Source organism: Scyliorhinus torazame, chromosome 11, assembly GCF_047496885.1.
Source record: "Scyliorhinus torazame isolate Kashiwa2021f chromosome 11, sScyTor2.1, whole genome shotgun sequence".
Taxonomy (NCBI): Eukaryota; Metazoa; Chordata; class Chondrichthyes; order Carcharhiniformes; family Scyliorhinidae; genus Scyliorhinus; species Scyliorhinus torazame.
The window spans coordinates 4108776-4122809 of record NC_092717.1 but is presented as its reverse complement, the minus strand read 5'-3'; the positions used below and the strand labels follow the sequence as shown (position 1 = coordinate 4122809).

General features: G+C 46.4%; 1 protein-coding gene across 1 annotated transcript in view; it reads left to right on the top strand.

Moving 5' to 3' along the window:
- Positions 1-14034, top strand: part of LOC140386080 (fibrocystin-L-like) — an 82753-nt gene that overhangs the window by 30687 nt on the left and 38032 nt on the right. Inside the window, exons 7-12 of the mRNA XM_072468658.1 lie at positions 1410-1532; positions 2697-2805; positions 5231-5344; positions 7785-7950; positions 11675-11907; positions 12555-12722. Coding sequence (XP_072324759.1) covers positions 1410-1532; positions 2697-2805; positions 5231-5344; positions 7785-7950; positions 11675-11907; positions 12555-12722 — 913 coding nt within the window. The remainder of the gene's footprint in view (positions 1-1409; positions 1533-2696; positions 2806-5230; positions 5345-7784; positions 7951-11674; positions 11908-12554; positions 12723-14034) is intronic.

The window sequence follows — 14034 nt, the reverse complement described above, 5'->3', positions numbered from 1 at the left end:
TGGAGTGGGGGAGCTCAGTGGGAGTGGAGTGGGGGGGGCTCAGTGGGAGTGGAGTGGAGGGGCTCAGTGGGAGCGAAGTGGGGGGGGCTCAGTGGGTGTGGAGTGGGGGTGCTCAGTGGGAGTGGAGTGGAGGGGGCTGAGTGGGAGCGGAGTGGGGGGGGCTCAGTGGGTGTGGAGTGGGAGTGGCTCAGTGGGAGCGGAGTGGGGGGGCTCAGTGGGTGTGGAGTGGGGGGCTCAGTGGGTGTGGAGTGGGGGGGCTCAGTGGGTGTGGAGTGGGAGTGGCTCAGTGGGAGCGGAGTGGGGGGGCTCAGTGGGTGTGGAGTGGGGGGCTCAGTGGGAGTGGAGTGGGGGGCTCAGTGGGTGTGGAGTGGGGGTTAGGGTTCGGGTTTAGGGTGTAGGAGTTTTCCAACCAATCAGCACCCATTTGTCCTGTCGTATCAATTGTTGATTGTTTGAAATATGGAATTCTTGTGTTTGTCCTGATGAGTGCGAGATGAAAAACTTCAGCGACATGTCTCTCTTTTCAGCAATGATCAGAAATATTGTCAAACAAAACTTCCAACAAAGGAGCGTTAAACTCTCAGGGGGAAAAGAAGCCAGAAGCCATTCCATGGGCAGCCATGTGGATTTATCTGTTGACTTTATTGTAACGGAGCCCAGAATAAAGTCAACAAGAACAGATTATATTTCTATAAACCCAGTTAGAGGCTATGGTTCCTCAGCAACTCCCTGGAGTGCAAATTCACCACAGTAACCCTGAGGCATAAGGAGAAAGACTGAGGACAGCTTGGTTTGATTCTCTTTTTAGTTTATAAGGTTAAGAGATGATCTAACTGAGGTGTTTAAAATGCTTAAAGAAATTTGATAGGGTAAATTTTTTTAAACTATTTCCTCTGGTGTTGGAAACTTTTTAAACATTCTTTCACGGAATCTGGGGGTCGCTGACTAGACCAGCATTTATTACCCATCCCCAGTTGCCCTGGAGAAGGTGGTGAACTGCCCTTTTGAGCCGCTGCAGTCCATGTGGTGTAGGTACACCCACTGTGCTGTTAGGGAGGGAGTCCCAGGATGTTGCCCCAGTGACAGTGAAGGAGCGGCGATATATTTCCAAGTCAGGGTGGTGAGTGACTTGGAGGGGAACCTCCAGGTGGTGGGGTTCCCAGGTATCTGCTGCTCTTGTCCTTCTAGGTAGTGAGTTTGGAAGCTGCTGCCCAAGGAACCGTGGTAAATTGCTGGAGGGAATCTTGTAGATGGTACACACGGCTGCTACTGGGCGTTTGTGGTGGAGGAAGTGAATGTTTCTAAGTTGGTGTTGAAGGTGAGAGTCAGTGAGTTGCTGCAGTGCATCTTTAAGGGACCGCAATCTTAATTATTCAGAATGTTCATTTCTAATTCTGATTTTATTTCAGACAAAGGGATCGGTGCAGATCTCCAATGTGACTCTGGTGGAGAATAGATTGGGTATTTTCCCAATAGTTTATGGATCCTCAGCGATCTATCACCAGCTATCCAACAAGCACATTCTTATCAATGTAGGTCATTATCTTCTGCTGCATTGTCTTTGCAGATTCATGCTGTCAATTTGAAAGACTTGTAAAAATGAAGCGTGGTCATTTTCAGTAAATGTAGTTCACAGTTATTGGGGTTTGTGTCTTTCGCTTATGTATCATCGAGTTGGAGGAGGTCTATTGGGCGCAGTGGGTAATGTCCCTGCTCTGTGCCAGAAGCTCTGGGTTCGAGTCCCGTCTAGGATTCGATGGCCAAGGAGGGTGTGTTCCTAACGTGGCCAAACTGGTGGATTGTCAACATGTAAATCCTTCCAGTACCCACCAATGGCAGGTGGCAAGAGCGGGAGCGATTCCTGGTCAGTCACACGATGGAAAGAAAGTTGGTGCTTCTACTCGCGCTCTCCGTATCTCCAGATGAGAACATGCCTGGAAAAGCCTATGTTACCCCAGCACTTGGACTCTTGTGGCATCAGTTGGCTCTGTTGCCTGGAAGGCCAGGGTCAACCAGACTGATGCCAACGACACGGGGTTTGATCCCTCTTCTTGTTGGGGTGGATTTGGGAGCTGCCGCTTTGCCCTAACCCTGGAGGCAGTTGTGGCAATGGTCAAGCGAGGTTTTGGGCAGAGTACTGAAGAAGAATCATTAAGTTCTATCAGCAAAAAATCTATTATGTAGATTAATAAATTTGAAGATGGGGAAGGGATGGTAAATTCTAAACTAACCTGCTGGGACAATCAGGGGTTAATCAATGGAACCGGGTCCCCAGGGATACATTCAAATGCAAATTAGAGAGGTTTTCCTGAAGAAATAGCATTTGGCGATAGAGAAGCTGAGTAATTTGGGCCGTGGTGAGTGGAACATGTTCCCAAAAAACAATGATTTGGGAGCCATGGTTCCGAAAGCTCTCAACCGCTGGCGGGATTTCCTCACCTCATGTCTGGGTCTATTATAGACTCATTAATAGAGATCGGCAGTAAGTCATGATGCACATTCGGAGAGCTGGTGCCGACATGATGGGCCGAATGGCCTCCTTATGCATCGTAACGATTCTGTGATTGATCACCGTGATTGGCCAACAACTCCATTCGCGTTGTATTAGGTCATTACCATGATGGTGGAAGATTAATTAGATAAACCTTGGTGTTTAATTGTCCAATGAATTCTATGTTCCCACCTGTTTTTCCCAGAATGCCTTGGTGGTCGGAATTAATCCCAACATAAACTGCTCCGATGTACAGCCTGATGATTCTATTCTAAGCCACAGTGAGGCCAAGCAGAATTCTAGACAAGCGACAGGTAATGGCAACTATTTCAAATGGGCAAATACAATAATCTTTACTAGTGACACAAGTAGGCTGACATTAACACTGCAAGGAAGTTACTGTGAAAATCCCCTAGTCGCCACATTCCGGCACCTGTTCGGGTACACCGAGGGAGAATTCAGAATGTCCAATTCACCTAACAGCACGTCTTTTGGGACTTGTGGGAGGAAACCGGAGCACCCGGAGGAAACCCACGCAGACACGGGGATAACATAGAACATAGAAAAATACAGCACAGAACAGGCCCTTCGGCCCACGATGTTGTGCCAAACCTTTGTCCTAGATTAATCATAGATTATCATAGAATTTACAGTGCAGAAGGAGGCCATTCAGCCCATCGAGTCTGCACCAGCTCTTGGAAAGAGCACCCTACCCAAGGTCAACACCTCCACCCTATCCCCATAACCCAGTAACCCCACCCAACACTAAGGGCAATTTTGGACACTAAGGGCAATTTATCATGGCCAATCCACCTAACCTGCACATCTTTGGACCGTGGGAGGAAACCGGAGCACCCGGAGGAAACCCACGCACACACGGGGAGAACGTGCAGACTCCGCACAGACAGTGACCCAAGCCGGAATTGAACCTGGGACCCTGGAGCTGTGAAGCAATTGTGCTATCCACAATGCTACCGTGCTGCCCTTAAGAACAAATTAATCTACACTATATCATTTTACCGTAATCCATGTACCTATCCAATAGCTGCTTGAAGGTTCCTAATGTTTCCGACTCAACTATTTCCACAGGTAGTGCATTTCATGCCCCCACTACTCTCTGGGTAAAGAGCCTACCTCTGACATCCCCCCTATATCTTCCACCATTCACCTTAAATTTATGTCCCCTTGTAATGGTTTGTTCCACCCGGGGAAAAAGTCTCTGACTGTCTACTCTATCTATTCCCCTGATCATCTTATAAACCTCGATCAAGTCGCCCCTCATCCTTCTCCGTTCTAATGAGGAAAGGCCTAGCACCCTCAACCTTTCCTCGTAAAACCTACTCTCCATTCCAGGCAACATCCTGGTAAATCTCCTTTGCACCTTTTCCAGAGCTTCCACATCCTTCCTAAAATGAGGTGACCAGGACTGTACACAGTACTCCAAATGTGGCCTTACCAATGTTTTGTACAGCTGCATCATCACCTCACGGCTCTTAAATTCAACCCCTCTGTTAATGAACACGAGCACACCATAGGCCTTCTTCACAGCTCTATCCACTTGAGTGGCAACTTTCAAAGATGTATGAACATAGACCCCAAGATCTGTCTGCTCCTCCACAATGCCAAGAACCCTACCGTTAACCCTATATTCCGCATTCATATTTGTCCTTCCAAAATGGACAACCTCACACTTTTCAGGGTTAAACTCCATCTGCCACTTCTCAGCCCAGCTCTGCATCCTATCTATGTCTCTTTGCAGCCGACAACAGCCCTCCTTACTATCCACAACTCCACCAATCTTCGTATCGTCTGCAAATTTACTGACCCACCCTTCAACTCCCTCAACGTGCAGAACCTGCAGACTCTGCACAGACAGTGACCCAAGCCGGGAATCGAGCCTGGGACCCTAGCGCTGTGAAACAACAGTGCTAACCACTGTGCTACCATGCCGCCAATTTCACCTCTGTTGCGACTCTGGGTCAAGTGGGACTGAAAATGGCCTCGTGCTGGTCCAGAGTGTCGAAACACAGTCCAATAAATCATTCACCACAGATTCTATTTTCTACCCTCAATTTCTGATTGTCCAGTTGCTGTTGTCCCCATCCTGTGCACTTCAATAACAATCCTATTATGTGCTACTTTATCAGATCCCTGTAATGCACTCATCCACCCTCTCTGCCTCTTCCAAAATCTCAATCAAGTTGGTCAAAAATGATTTGCCTTTAACAGACCAATGCAGGCTCTCCTTGATTAATTCACACTTGTCCTGGAAACGTCGCTGCCTTCCAACATTCAACCGGCTGGCCTGGAATTGCTGTATTCCTCCTAATGGAATGGAAGCGGTCCATTCGGCCCAGCTGGCCCGTACTCCCATTTATGCTACAGTTTAGCTCTATTCCCTTCCCCCCCTGCATGGCTTCTCCTTCGATGCACCTTTTTTGAAGAAGGGAGTACATTTGCAATGTTCCTAACCTTTGGAAACCTCGACAGAGGATTTGAAGATGGGGATGAGCGTCTCCGCATTTATAACCTTACTTCCCTCCGCAATGGAGGGTGCAATCCCTCCAGCCCGGGTGACGTATCCAGCCCCTCTAATGCCTCCCCTTTATCCAATTATATCTCATGCAGTCAGCTGGAACTCTCCCCCTTTTTGCTAACGCTTTGACAAAGTCCTCTTCCTTGGTCAACACTGGAGCTGGGTAACCTGTTGATTAATTTGGATTTTGTTTGATTGATCAGGTCGGAATGGAATCTGCTGGCCAACCTTTGCCTCGGGTGCGAACTCAGCTCCCTATCACCCACACGACAGCTTGATGAGCTATCCTGCAATCAGTGGGCTAATGACCATAGAGAGTTAAGTGACGAAAGAACCATGAATTTGTGTGAATTTAGTTGTGGATATAAATGATCAGCAAAGGGGAGGAATATTCTTTTCCGTTGTCAGGTGTTGTAGTTCAATCAGTCGTTGAATGGTTCCTCAGTGAACGGGATTATACTAGTGGAAGGATCATTATGATTTGGTGAGGTTTGGGATTTAATTCTCATGTGACATCACCCAAAAAGACACTCAAAAAGACAAAGGAAGATCCCACAGCCAATAAAGCTGATAGAACCAGCTACAATAGCACACATTTTGAACCAATTTGTGCCTGATGAATATGTGCATCTTGCAGATTTGGGATTATTGTCATGGTTCTGCTTTTAAACTAATTATCCAGAGACGGTGAGTTCAAATGTCACTGTGGGCAGTTTGAGGATTGGGTCTCAGTTTAAAGGAATATCTGTTCATACGTTAGTGACCATGAAGGTGTTGGTTGTTGTAAAAACTGAACTGATTCATTAAAGACCCCTTTGTGAAATGAAATCTGCCAGGCTCGTCCTATATCGGACTCGAGTCACACATCCACCTTCCCTCTGATTTGGCCTAGCAAAGATTGGACAACTAGGATGTATAATAGGGATCTGCCCTGGCAACAATGCATTTAAATAAATAATGTCAACTGATTCTGCATATTGAAGGGGTGAGCGAATGAGATATTCCAGCACTGTCCAACACAGAATAATAGAAAATGAGCTTCTGGCACTTATAAGCCTGGGAAGTAATTTTACACACAGGTGCTGACAAAGATGATGGGAATAATGTGCAGTCTTATGCAGAGGTTTGCTGAGACTATCAGCAGCATAAGGAGCCAGTGAGCCAGTGCACCCACTGAGCCAGTGATGCATTGATCCAGTGCACCCACTGAGCCAGTGATGCATTGATCCAGTGCACCCACTGAGCCAGTGATGCAGTGAGCCAGTGCACCCACTGAGCCAGTGATGCATTGATCCAGTGCACCCACTGAGCCAGTGATGCATTGATCCAGTGCACCAACTGAGCCAGTGATGCAGTGAGCCAGTGCACCAACTGAGCCAGTGATGCAGTGAGCCAGTGCACTCACTGAGCCAGTGATGCAGTGAGCCAGTGCCCCACTGAGCCAGAATTGCAGTCAGCCAGTGCACCCACTGACTCAGTGATGCATTGATCCAATGAGCAAGCGCACCAACTAAGCCAGCGATGCAGTGAGCCGGTGCGCCCACTGAGCCAGTGATGCAGTGAGCCAGTGCACCCACTGAGCCAGTGATGCAGTGAGCCAGTGCACCCACTGAGCCAGTGATGCAGTGAGCCAGTGCACCCACTGAGCCAGAATTGCAGTCAGCCAGTGCACCCACTGAGCCAGAATTGCAGTCAGCCAGTGCACCCACTGAGCCAGTGATGCATTGATCCAGTGCACCAACTGAACCAGTGATGCAGTGCACCAGTGCACCCACTGAGCCAGTGATGCAGTGCACCAGTGCACCCACTGAGCCAGTGATGCAGTGAGCCGGTGCACCCACTGAGCCAGTGATGCAGTGAGCCAGTGCACTCACTGAGCCAGTGATGCAGTGAGCCAGTGCACTCACTGAGCCAGTGATGCAGTGAGCCAGTGCACCCACTGAGCCAGAATTGCAGTCAGCCAGTGCACCCACTGAGCCAGTGATGCATTGATCCAGTGCACCAACTGAACCAGTGATGCAGTGCACCAGTGCACCCACTGAGCCAGTGATGCAGTGCACCAGTGCACCCACTGAGCCAGTGATGCAGTGAGCCGGTGCACCCACTGAGCCAGTGATGCAGTGAGCCAGTGCACTCACTGAGCCAGTGATGCAGTGAGCCAGTGCACTCACTGAGCCAGTGATGCAGTGAGCCAGTGCACCCACTGAGCCAGTGCACCCACTGAGCCAGTGATGCAGTGCACCAGTGCACCCACTGAGCCAGTGATGCAGTGAGCCAGTGCACCCACTGAGCCAGAATTGCGGTCAGCCAGTGCACTGAGCCAGTGATGCACTGATCCAGTGTGCCAGTGCAGCATGTGAAATTTCTACATTAGCTTGAAGAAAACACCATTAGGAAGGTCCCTGGAAAGACGTGTGTCAACTTTAGAATAAAAACAGAAGGTGCTGGGAAAACGCAGGTCTGTCAGCATCTAGAGGAAGGTTTGTAATACTCAGGGGTCAGTATTAGGACCCTTGCTTTTCCTGATATTTATATTTGAGTCCCATATGACCCTTCCTCGGAAGAACATTAACCCTGTTTCTCTCCACAAACGCTGCCAGACCTGTTGAGTTTTCCCAGCATTTTTTGTTTTATTTCAGATTTCCAGGTGCCTTTTATTTTGTGTCATTTGTGAGTTTGTGACATGTTTGAAATAAAAGTTTTTGCTGTTTTGTCAATTCCGTGTGATCTGACTTTGAAACTTTTCTTTCATTGAAGACACGACATTTGTTGGATTCAGGGGTATCTGTTCCAAAGAGATGAATGTCATGTTTATCACTAATCCTCGGAATGAGGATTTGCAGCACCCAATTCTGGTGAAGGGAATCAGCATCATTAACAGTGAGGAGCGAGGGAAAATCTTCATTCACAGACCTGATGTAAAGTGAGTTATTGTGAAGCTGAGATCGCGCTGAGATTTAAAAACCCATTCACAAAACGCTAACACGCGGTAACTGAGCTCGGTCGCAGCCACAGAATCGCAGAATTGTTGCAGTGCAGAAGGAGGCCATTCAGCCCAACATGTCTGCACCAGCTCTCCAAATGAACCATTCACTATTGCCATTCCCCCACCTTCCCCAACCCTGCACATTGTTCCCTTTCAAATAATCACCCAATTCCCTCTTGAATTGTTTCAGTTGAACCTGCCTCCAGGCAGGCAGTGAATTTCAGAGCCTAACCACTCACTTTTGCTTCTTTTACCAATATTTTAAATCTCGTTCATGATCGCTTTGCGAGAGGGAACAGTTTCCCCCTCTCTGAAAAATGCCTGATGTCTTGGCTACACCCAGTACCGACCTCACCTTACCGGGCTGAAATCTAATTAACTCCACAGGGAACTCCCTTAATCCAAACAACATTCCATTAACCCAAGCTTTTTACTTCAAACCCAGGCCCCCAAAATCTTAGTTGTCTTTCAAATTAGGATTTAAAAGAAAACATGATTGCAGCAGTCTAACACACTAACCCAGGTTTTTAACCCTTACTGTACCAAATATCTATAGTACAATATATCTCAATTCCGACATTCATCAGAGTGTGTGGAGGTTACCTTTAACGAAGAGTCATCCAGACTCGAAACGTTAGCTCTCTTCTCACTTCACATTTGCCATCACACCTGCTGAGATTTTCCAGCATTTTCTGTTTTTGTTTCAGATTTTACCATCTGCAGTAATGTGCTTTTATCTGTGTGTAGGTGTGTGGGTATTTGTATGTGGAGGTATGTGTACATGTGTGTGTAGGTATGTATGTGTACAGATGTGTGTAGGTATGTATGAGTTGGTGTGTGGAGATGTGTATGTGTTATTGTGTTGAGGTGTGTGTACAGGCGTGTGTCGGTATGTATGTGTTGGTGTGTGGAGGTGTGTATGTGTTATTGTGTAGAGGTGTATGTAGGTATGTATGTTGAGGTGCACGTACCGGTGTGTGTATAGGTGTGTATGTGAAGGTGTGTATGTGTTGGTGTGTGCACAGGTGTGTGGAAGTGTGTATGTGGTGGTGTGTGTACAGGTGTGTATGTGTTGGTGTGTGGAGGTGTGTGTACAGGTGTGTGTGTTGGTGCATGCAGGTGTGTGTACAGGTGTCCGTGTTGGTGTGTGCAGGTGTGTGTACAGGTGTGTGTGTTGGTGCATGCAGGTGTGTGTACAGGTGTGCATGTTGGTGCGTGCAGGTGTGTGTACAGGTGTGCATGTTGGTGCATGCAGGTGTGTGTACAGGTGTGTGTGTTGGTGCGTGCAGGTGTGTGTACAGGTGTGCGTGTTGGTGCGTGCAGGTGTGTGTACAGGTGTGTGTGTTGGTGCATGCAGGTGTGTGTACAGGTGTGCGTGTTGGTGTGTGCAGGTGTGTGTACAGGTGTGTGTGTTGGTGCGTGCAGGTGTGTGTACAGGTGTGTGTGTTGGTGCATGCAGGTGTGTGTACAGGTGTGCGTGTTGGTGCGTGCAGGTGTGTACAGGTGTGTGTGTTGGTGCATGCAGGTGTGTGTACAGGTGTGTGTTGGTGCATGCAGGTGTGTGTACAGGTGTGCGTGTTGGTGCGTGCAGGTGTGTGTACAGGTGTGCGTGTTGGTGCGTGCAGGTGTGTGTACAGGCGTGTGTTGTTGTTGAAAACTCACCACTATTCTTAGAAGTCCCCCTGTACCAAAAAAGGCCGACATTCTGAATGGTGAACAGGGATTCTCACTTCCTGACTCCGATGCAGGCTCCGATGAAGGGCATGTTCTGTGCTGTATTTTCTATGTTCTATGTTCAGTGGGTGCTATTCAGGTCAAACTATATTTTCAAGTTATCACCCAGTATAACCCATACCTTCAAAGAAGATTTCATCTACTTAGCAGCATCAATCCTGGGTCCCGCATTGCTAAGTAAGTAAAGTAGACTTTGGAATAACCACTGTTTCAGGTTAAAACTTTTAAGTTATTTTATTATTATGTATTTTTTTCTTTTAAAAGATGCAATCACTGTCTTTACAGAAAAGTAAAAAGATCTTGCTTCTGGATCCTTCTGGATCTGGTTGGTTGAAGGGACCTTCAGGCACAACTTGACAATCAATCTTCTTTAAATTGTTTTGGTCTTCCTCAGATGTATTCGCTGTTCTGCTCGGTTGCTATGTCCTATCTTTCCCATGTACCGAGCTGTGAGAGCTGACTCTGCTGGCTGTCTCTGAGCTGACTCTGCCTCCTCTTTAAATTCTGGTCTGCGTTAGCTGTTTTAGCTCGGCTGCTTTGTCCCTTTCCCATGACCAAGCTGACTGTAAGCTGACTCTGATTGCTTCTCTTATTCCTTCTCTGCTTCTTTGCCCCTCTGCTTCTCTCCCTCTCTGCCCCTTTCTCAGGGTTTATATATTTTTCTAACAGTTATTAAGTTTTTATGACTTTATTGCAAAGTAACTTTTATTTCACTTGGATTGTAAAAGGTACCTTTAATCTAAATTTTTCTGACACGACTAAGTATTCATTTTGACATGACCTCAGCTCATAGATCTCTGATTACATTGTTTCCTTTGTGATGTTCAAATGCTTTGATTTCAAGAGGGGTGTGAATTTTGGTTCCTGTCATTTCTGTAGTTTTATTATCAAATTGTGCCCCCAGCTCATAATTTTGACTTTGATTTGGGTCTAATTTGTGTTCTTGTAGACAGGTTGTCTCCAGTTTTCTTTAATTTACCTGATTTCAGCAGAGCTTCACACCTATATATTTGACCCCCGAGTCATTCTTTTCTATCTGCTGATTTTACTTCAATGAAGGTGTGAATCATTGCTTTTAGCGTAATGCTAAAAATCCACTTGGTTATAACTTGAAAGGTTTACATTTATCACCTAACTCAACTGAAACCCTCATCCATGCTTTTCCAGATGCTTACTAAGATGGTTAATTTCAATGAAAGCCATTGCTTTTAGCTTCATACAAAAATCCTGTTTGCTAAGCCTGTTTGGGAGAAGGAATCTGCATTTTATAATCCTGCTTTTTGCAGCTGCTGTTAACCCTTCGTGGGATTTTTCCCTATATTCTCTCATGTTTCTCTCAGACCAGATATTGCCAGACTTCCATGTTTCAAATGACACATCTTTCCATATAATCAATTACAGTGTGTAGAGGTGTGCGTATAGGTGTGTGTACAGGTGTGTGTGTTGGTGTGTGGAGGTGTGTGTACAGGTGTGTGTTGGCGTGTGGAGGTGTGTGTACAAGTGTGTGCATGTTGGTGTGTGTACAGGTGTGTATGTTGGTGTGTGGAGCGGTGTGTTCTGGTGTCTGTACAGGTGCATGTAGGTGTGTATGTGGATGTGTGTGTACAGGTGTGCGTGTTGGTGTGTGTACAGGTGTGTGTACAGGTGTGTGTGTATATACGTCTGTGTACAGGTGTGCGTTTTGGTGTTTGGTGGTGCTTTGAATGCTTTGTCACTTTGTTCAGCTCCTTCAATATTGACCTTACTCCGAACACATCTCGGCTCTCCCCTAGACAGTGCTTGGCCGTCAGTGCTTCCAGCAGTTTGGGATTTGATTTTGGATTTCTGGTACCTGTGATCCAATCTGCCTTCTCCATGTCTGTAATTGACAGACTGACCTCACTTCAGCAAGTTCCCTACCTTGTTGTTTTGCCGTTTTCTTTGACAGGAAAGCGAATCCCGCTGACTGCGTGGACATGGTCTGCGATGCCAAGAAGAAGGTGCTGCTGAAAGATGTTGATGGCTCGTTCCTGGGAGCAGTGGGGGCTGTCATCCCCCAGTCTGAATATCAATGGGATGGTGACCAGCGCTATGGAATGGGCGATTATCGAATTCCCAAAACCATGCTGACATATTTAAACGGAAGCCGTATTCCAGTCTCTCAAATTGCCCCACACAAAGGTCTGAAACTGAAGCTTTTTACGGCATTTTTGATTCTCTCTCCAGGGAGTCAGGATGAGGGATTTTCCAGAATCCAAACCAAATAGATACCGGGAAAAGCGGGAATTGCGACTCTGCGCAGAGCAGTGTAGAAGGATAATTAATAGCCGTGTTCAAAATCATGAAGGGTTTTAGGGCGAATAATGGAATGCTATTTCCACTGGGAGGAGAGTTGGCAACTGGTGGGTCACAGATTTAGGGTCATTAACGGAAGGCCCAGAAGGAGACGGGGAGAATTATTTGACACGGAGTTGTTGGGATCGGGAATGCACTGTCTGAAGGAGCGGTAATTCCAACAATCAAAAGGGATTGGATAAATACTTCAAGGGTTAAAATTGGTTGGGAAATGGGGGGAAGATCAGGGCGAGAGTGGAGGGTAATTGGATAAATCTTTCAAAGAGCTGGCATGGGGATGCTGGGCCAATGGCCTTTTGTGTGCTGTCTCATTCTATGATCCCTGCATAAAGGGGGCAAGCTGCCTTATCTGTGCTGGAGTTGAAGAATGAATGAGATTGAAATGAGATGGGCTTGCCCTGGCACTGCCGCACAGTTCCTTCAGGCAGATTGTTTTTACGAGTACTACATCACCATTTATTGTTTCCCCAAAGGGATTATCCGAGATTCCACCTGTATCCACATGCCTGACTGGCAAAGCTACAAATGCTTTGGGCTAAATTACGAAATGCTGGTTATAGAAAGTCTGGATCCTGACACAGAAACCAGGAGGTTATCACCAGTAGCTCTGCTCTCAGAGGGTTATGTCGACCTTATTAACGGTGTGTATTTCTTCCAAATCTGCACCAGTATTTCACAAAGTACAGAATATTTGTGCCAAAGGCGAAACGAAAGATCAGCAAAGAGTTTCGGAGAATTTATGAATGTGAATTTGTAACGAAACCTCACCCCCATGCCGCAGACAGTTTGACGTTTAATCGCTCCTGTCCCCCAACATTATTACAGACTCCCTGTTTGTTCTCTCTTTCCCCTCCTTCCCCGCCTCTGTACTTGCTTCACAACCATTACATCTCAAAACATCTTCCAATTCTGACAAAAGATCGTCGACCTGAAACATTGGGTTAGAATTCCCAGTCAGTGGCAAAACATTAGTATCCACCGCTGCCCCACACCTACAACTCTCTGTAGCATGGATTTCTGCTTTCCCAATATCAGTTTGAACCTGGCGTCAATCCAAAGGGATCTCCAGGCATCCGGTAAGAGTGATGTCATTAAACAAGATAAGAAGCCAATCACATTGAAGTATCTTCACAGACAGACATTTTGCAGATAAGCAAAATATCGCTGCAAAATAATGTCAACGTTTTTGGTCTTACACCCATCAGGACATTTGCAAGAGTATCAAATTTTAAAGGGAACAACAATTTATACTGCATTCGAACAGAGTGTTAACTGGTTGGCAAGTAAACTCTGATTGAAGAGGCATTGCCATGGAAAATACACCAGTTAACTAATAACTGACAGTTAACTGCCAAGATTTCTTTAAATTCAAACCAGGCAGTTTGACTCTGATTGGTCAAGGCATTGCCCTAGGGAATGATCCAGCGAATGGCTTTCGCGATTTTGTTTAATTGAAAAAGGTGCAATGTGTGTACATGTTCCTTCTGTCTGCAAAGAACAGGGCTCTGTGTGTTAATAATTGTAGCTTCTAGCATGCATGGATGAGCTATACTGTGAGCCCAACTGATGCTCTTAAACTGGTTGTCAGGTCATGTGAAGAATTACACTGAAACCCAATTTAAGATAGTCAGTCGGGCTCACAGTGTGGAGCATGTGTGTGACCTAGAAGCTACATATATTAATACATAGGGCCCTGTTCTTCGCAAACAGGAAGGACATGTACTCACATTGTGCCTGTTTCACCTAAACAAAATTGGTAACTGTCATTCTCTGGTTGATTACCCAGGGAAATGCTTTGACCAATCAGAGTCAAACTGCCTCGTTTCAATTTAACCAAAGCTTGACAGCTAAATGAGAATTACATTGTCATAACTGTTAACTGCGCATTTTCATGGCTGCACCTCTGGCATCAGAGTCCACTTGCCAACCAATTAGTACTCTCTTTTCTCATGC